This window comes from Aplysia californica, unplaced genomic scaffold (assembly GCF_000002075.1).
Source record: "Aplysia californica isolate F4 #8 unplaced genomic scaffold, AplCal3.0 scaffold00155, whole genome shotgun sequence".
In the NCBI taxonomy this organism is placed as follows: Eukaryota; Metazoa; Mollusca; class Gastropoda; order Aplysiida; family Aplysiidae; genus Aplysia; species Aplysia californica.
Window position 1 is genome coordinate 399,966 of NW_004797425.1, and position 7,139 is coordinate 407,104.

The window sequence follows — 7,139 nt, forward strand, 5'->3', positions numbered from 1 at the left end:
ATCAGAGCAACCCTGAAATCCACATAATCTTATAAAGAAAATTACCAGTAAGAACTACAATATCTGTTCCTTTAAAGGACTAAACAAAATAATGAAATAAATATTAAAGATCTCTAATGAAACTACACGCGCAACCCAACCAAAAGAAATAATAGTCAAGGCCAAGCTTTACCTCAAGGAGTTCCCGAACCCAAGGCGAAAACATGAAAGCGTTAATAAAGTGCAACATATATCATATATAGGCCTATATAATATTTTCATGTGTGAGTGAACGTGTTTTATGTGTGAGCGTATGCCTCTGCACATGTGAAGGCTACGTGTATGTTTGATGAAAAAGAAAGAAATCGGGGAAGGTAGGCCTAAATTATATTATAGACAGAGAACGCTGTAAATACGAGAGCCAATGTGGCAAATAAGATGCAAAGCTAGAATGTCAGCCGCATGAACGTAAAAATCTAGGCTGGGCGACCTGAAAGAAAGAAAGCGGAACAAATAAACAATTGCTGTCAAGACCGTGGAAGAAAGCTACGCATGGGGTGCTTTCAGATTCTTCTTTGTGGAATGCACACTGATCACGAACTTAAATTTGTTATTATTTGGAAGAAGCATTTGGTAATTGTTTAGCAGTATTAGTGCATAAGTAAGCTATATTGCCTTTGTGAGTTCACATGTGACTTGTGGAAAATCTATTTTCTATGAATGGATTATGATAATAGCGTGACGTCACACTCCTAATTACAAGGGGGCAATATAAAAACTATTGTCGAAGTTTCTTCGTGTAACGCGATATATTTTTTTTCTTTTTTATCAGTTTCTTAATTTCATCAAGTGGTGAACTCAAAGTACTTTTCGATATTTTGTAATAAACGTGGAGAATAGTGCCTTGGGTACGAAACACATGGTGCGGAAACACTTTCTTCGGATGTGTATTTATTGAACAAGTGACCTAGATGTGAGTGTCGATTATCAGATTGTTGGTCTTATGTTCACATGCATGCGTTGCCGTGTGAATGGGATGCTCTGGGGAGTCAAGTCGATTTCAAAATGTCTTTCTTTCAGTTCCAAGGGCCACCATGTCTTCAGCACACCAATTATTTGTTTTACAACGCGTTCAAGTACAGTTGTGATGGAAAATTTAGTGTTTTGTCGGTCGGAGATTTTTTCTTTTTGAAAATATTGCAAGAAATTCCAGTTTGCATTGGAGAGATCGAGCTGCTTTGGGAGGACAAGGCGTCAAATCAGCTACTCTCAAGCCTCAGATTATACTTTCGGCCAGAGCATACTCCTGACGGAAGGCACGATGATACAGGCGAGGTGAGAGCTTAATGAGTCTTTATTTCTTATAACTGGAATTTTTTAAATTATAAGATACGTTTGAATTTGAGTATATATCTTGATTTAATTGGTTGTCTTTAATTTCATTTCTATCGATTTAGCCGTTTAGTTTAGTACAAGCTCCCTCTAGAGTAGCCTACATTTTGAATCTAGATCTATGACCAGTCTGCAGTCAACTGTTCAGCAGCCTAGATCTGTCTTCTAGAGTCTATATCTAGATCTAGATCTAGAAATATAGAATCTAGATCTAGATCTAATCTAGATCTAGATCTAGATTTAGATTCAAAATTAAAATTATTTTCTAAGTAAGGCCTACCTTGGCTTGGCCTTGGCTTTTCCCCCCTTTAAAAAAAGGCTTCTGTTCTTAACCCTTTGGGTTCATACACATTGTCATTTGTTTTGTGTTTTTTATGTGTGTGTGTGTGTGTATGTGTGTAGGCCCTATAATAATGTGCTTTCTAGAGTTTGGATATAATCTAGGTTATTCTAGGCCAGGCCCCAGTAGCCTATATTTGACTTTTTACGTAAAATCTGATCCGGCCTTGATTACAATCTACTTAATATATTAAATTGCAACAATGCTAATTTCACAGAGAGCCAAATCTGTGTAAAGATTGTTTCATGTGGAATAATAGCAACTAATTGACTGAACTGGAATCTAGATCTTTTAAAAGGCTTTTGTGGATTCTTTAATTAGACTATTTAATTTTCAAGATGAAAATGCCTCACATGATATGAATCTTGAAAAGAAATTTAATCAATTTAGAACTTCTTGTTTTGTCTTTTACTTTGTATCTATTTGGATTGACACTCGCACACTCATAATTTATAATGTTGAACTAGGTTACTGTTCGTAATAGATCTAGATCTAAATCTAGTGTTAAAAATCGTACCTAGCTAAAGATCTAGATCTAGTAATTTAGATCTAGAGTCTATATCTTTTTCTTTTTGATTTTTGTGACTTATTTTTTAGGGAATTAGAAACAAAGTATTAGTCCTATTATTTAAATTCTTAATATTAGCACAGCTACTAAATTAAATGCACCATGAATGTAGCCTACGTAAACGAGAATCTAGGCCTATTATGTCTTCATCATCATGTTGTACACTTTAATTTTTAAAATTAGGCCTATAATATAATTGTCAGGATTTTTTGTTGCTACTTTTGAGTCTAATTCAATATCCTTTTTGTGTGTGGACTGCCTTGTGGTTGGGAATACAAAGGCAAAGGCTTATGGCTTATGTCTTTGATTGATTTTCATTTGTATTTTTCATTTCATCGGATCGTGCCTTTGATTGATTTTCATTTGTAGTTTTCATTATTCATCACCCGTTTGAAGTGATGTGTTTAGCAATGAAATGACGTGCAGGACTACTCTGTCTTTTTTCATCTGATCCTAATCTCAGAACCCAGCTTTATGCAGATCTTTGAAGTGAACTTTGGGACGAGGAGTGGGGAAACAGCTATTTTAGTCCTTTTTTATTTCTATGAAGCCAAATGATTTATTGGAACAACCTGTAAAAATAATTTTATATTAAGTGAATACGATGCATTTAATGCATTTACTTATTGTTGAAAACAAGGAACGTCTTAAGTATTTTTATTGAGAAGGAAAGAATATTTTTGAGAATTTATATTGGGTTTATGAAATAAAATCTCAGTTGCCTTCAGTGAAATGCTCGATTTGCATAAAACTGTACAGAAGTACTGTGTTCGGTATATTTTGAAAATATGTACCTGTTTCTGTTGAAGAGGAAAGTATAATTCTCTGAAACCTGAAAAGAAAGAAAGTGTAATTCAATCTAAAAAGAAAAGAAAAACACAGTGTGGAGTAGACTGAAACGTATTTAGGTATGTAACTGTAAGCCGTGGGTGTCAGGCATTTATAGCCCTCCAAGATAAGTTCTAGGTCTGTTTCTTGTATGCCTTTGTCAAAGGTGTTGTGTTTGAAGCTCATTTTCAGCCTACTTTTTGTGGCAGTTCTCAGTTTTTTGTTGCGCACGGGGACTTTTGAACAATATTGCCAGTGCAAGGTACAATAATTTTTATTTGTGAGGGGCACGGGGTGGGGGAGGTATACCAATAATCCAAATGTGTTATTGTGTTAAACAAGTTCAAGAAGTCCCCTAAACTCCGGCTACATTGCGCTGGTCATTGACAGGCCTACGCTGTCTAAATGAAGGGGAGTGTAACACATGCCGCCACCGGCCCGACCCGCCGCACAGAGCAGCACCATTCCCACCCCTCGTTTACCTTTGCCGTCGGTTCACTCGCGGCCCACAGGCCCGCGTCCTTGTTTGTGATCGCGTTCCTCGCGGAAGCGAGAAAAGGGACCATAACAGGAGATACCGATGTTATTTTACTTCCCAGTATCTTTGTAAAATTATTATTCTTTGGCATTTCGATATTAAATGGGTACTTATTCATGATGAGCTTTCGTGAAACGATTTTGTGAATATTCTATTAAAAAATATGTTGTTAATAGAATGTATTCTCCTTGAACGAGAAAGTAAGGAATTAATATCGTGCGCCTTAGAGAATCAATACGGCCTTCTTGTCGTGTGGCTTCACTAGCGGTTGTTCTGATGCGTAATATGCTCACTGAAGTTTTGTTGCTCGTTACATTTATCATAGCATACTACACAGTCCCTTGTTCGCGTCTTGTGCTAGCAGCATAATTTTCCCGGCAGACGGTAGCACATAATGAAGCAATCGACGTACATCTATTTTCATCTCATGTTGAAATTGATCGTACGACGGAGGAAACGCTGCGTGAAAAGGTTACAGACTGAAATGACTAATGACGGTTGGCAAGGATTTGGGGTGGAAATGAATCGGCCATTTTGGTTGTAGCCGTGTCGAGGAACAGGCGTGTAAGGGTGAAGCGGTTGTTATTTTGAGGAAGGGAGGGGGGAGGGGCATCGGGTGAAGGTCGGATATTCTTACATTGGGAAGTTTCGTTGGCGCTGGTCGAATAGGAGCGTTGAGATTTGATTGAATATATCTCTCTAATAAAGTATAAAGGTTGCCGTTGTGCTTTACCCAGACACCAAGACGATCAATACTGGGACAGAATTAGGAGGAATTTGAGTGACTCCATATTCTTCTTTCATTTATTATATTGACATCATAGTCTCGGCAAGAATTCTAAATCGTTGTCGGCAGCCAGTCTGATATTAAGTCTTAAGCCGTTAGCTTTACTTTCTGATTCGTCTATATACGAAACTGATTAGAATGTTTCCCCCTGCCCCTCAGTAAATTGATTTTTTGATGGATTGAGAAAAACTTTCCATTCAATGCGCCAAGATTTGAGATGGTGTTAAAGGGAAATAGTCATCGGGAGTAACTAGTTTTATGAATAGATTGCCTCTCCAGGAAGTAAATGGCAGACACTCTCTCTGAGCTTAGGAGAAACTTATAAAACATGAATTGGGGGGGGGGGGGTAAGTACCAGTAGTTTTTGTTGATCTATGCACACAGTTTCGTGGCTATGGACATATTGTAAACACATTTTCTTAATTTTTAAAAAGAAATAATTTTAATAATATTCTATTCCAACTCCGCTCAAGGGGTTGATCGTGGTTCTCTTTGTTACGTGCGACAAGAAACAACAGACAAACAAAGAAAAAGCAGCAAAACCAAACTAATAAATATAGACCAGTTCCGGATTTACATTCATATCAGATCGAGCCCCCCCCCCCAATTCTCGAACAGTCTCATGTCGACATCTTTCACTGGTGAAGCGAGCGGGAATAAGCATGTCTAATACTCTGTGGTGGTTTGTGACCGGCAGAACGAGGGCAGTATGGGGCGGGCGTGGGGCATGGTGGAGTAAGCTTGAAGAACGAAGCGCTTTCGGTCGTTATCAGACAGAGCTGCCGCGATTGGCCAACTGCGACAACTCGATTGGGAGCCATTTATTTGTTTATTGATGCGATTTGAACTTTTTAGCAAACAAAATTATTGTATATTAACCTTCCAATCGCAATTTGGTAGTTCAAGTGCTTCAGAGATTCGATTTATGAATAAATTGAAGAAATGTGTGTGTGAAATTATGTTTATCACGGGGAGAAGTGGTAGTGAGGGAAGGGAAGCAAGTATGAAACCAACACACGCACACATTGCCAGCTGCTGCTGTACTTGTAGTGGTGACGGTAAATCCGACTCGGGTAAAGGGGGGAAAGGGGGCGCTGTACCGCAATTTGTGCAATACAGCGTTTGTCGTTTATTCTGAGTGAATGCCTGTGTGTGTGTGTGTGTTGAATAATGCGAGTTTGGTCCACTTTTAGCTGTTTTCATGTTGCTACTTTTTCATTTTAACAAATTAATGCATTTGAATTAAATTCAACTTGTGTTAGTGTTTTTTGTTGTTGCTTGGATATTTATTTTTTTAGTGGTTTCTTCCTGTTTCTTTGTACTTGTCTCATTTTTTCCCTTTTGTCATGTCCTATTGTGCTTTGATCTAATGCTATAAAATGCTCATTGACATAATTGTAACATATGCAATTTCGCTTTGGTAATTGGTATTTCTTCCCGTCTGTTTTGTAAAATAGGTTTGATAAGTTGTTTTTTGTTTTTTTTGGGGGGGGGTCTCAATGCTTGCTAATCAGCTTTGGGGAATGTTTGTGTTTGGTTCAGTCTTAAAAATGAAGGATAGATAGTCGATTGTCGATGGCCACGGCCTCGTTTCATCCCATTCTTCGTTTCCTCGATCTAAAAAAAGGAGAGAGAGAAAACAGGGTCTGAGTATGCGTGTGTCTTGTGTTGCGTTTCACGGTGCGTGTCGTTCATTCGTCGTAAAAACTAGGCCAGTTTCTTTCTTCTTGCTTTGCCTGCTTGCTTGTGGTTGACGAGCAGAGAGCGACCTATTCACAATACACGCATTATTATCCGCTCTTTGCCAGTGGCCAGTACCTTTTCCCCCCTAGCTTTTATGTGGAATAGACACAATGCAGTTGTACTATACACGTAGGCAGCACTTTATCTATCGCTTCCCTTGATAAGACTTTGTTGACTTGGGTCATGGGCGAGTTAGTGGACCCGTCCATAATATTAAGTCACCGTGATAATAGTGGCTTAGTTGACTTGGAAGTCGAAGCTTGTGTGTGTTGTGTATCCTTGTATCCCCCCCCCCCTCTCAATTGTTAGCAGTTCCCCATCTTTTTCTTTTTCTTAATGTTTTTAATTTTTTTTTTTCAAACGACTATTTTGTTTACTCCTCACTTTTTGTTGTTGTTGTTACTAGACCTGTTTTGGATGTTGTACCCACTGTGCACGCAAACTGACATTCTTCTTACATGTGTATGGTATGGGTTGGGCTCAAGGTTGGTTGGGCTATAATTTGAATAGCTTGGTAGGCGCGTTAAACCCATACCATTTCACCATTTTTTAATAGCTTAGGGAGGGGGGGGGGTGTTATTGGTCCCCCCCCCCCCCAATTTGCCTGTAAAATTTTTAATGTTTTATAACCTATTGCATTGGTGCACCTAGATCTACACTTATTATTATCAACGTTACAAACACTTTGAAGTAAGTTGTTTTTTTTTTGGGGGGGGGGGGGGTGAGAGTAGTACGACTGTGTGGAGCGATAAAGCTTAGTCTGTTTCGTTCGTTATTATTTAAAATATGTAACTTGGCAGCGGGCTTTCCTAAAATACTCTGGCCTCCGTCACGCTGGTGTCCCCAATCTCCCTTGTCAAACTTTTCACTTGGCCTTGTAGGTGGTAAGACTCCGACAAAGACGAAGGGAAAACAAGATCATCTCTCTCTCTCTCTCTCTCTCTCTCTCTCTCTCTCTCTCTCT

The 7,139-nt window shown here is 38.7% G+C and overlaps 1 protein-coding gene across 3 annotated transcripts in view; it reads left to right on the forward strand.

Moving 5' to 3' along the window:
* The first annotated feature begins 461 nt into the window (after positions 1 to 461).
* The window catches only part of LOC101851185 (AT-rich interactive domain-containing protein 5B), a 56,448-nt gene continuing 49,770 nt past the window's right edge, over positions 462 to 7,139 (forward strand). For 2 of the 3 annotated variants that reach the window (XM_005097459.3, XM_005097460.3), the window contains exon 1: positions 463 to 1,314. In XM_005097459.3, coding sequence (XP_005097516.1) covers positions 991 to 1,314 — 324 coding nt within the window. In that variant the 5' untranslated portion in view covers positions 463 to 990. Of the gene's footprint in view, positions 1,315 to 7,139 lie in introns of all 3 variants that reach the window. The other variant, XM_013082012.2, reaches the window with a different exon arrangement.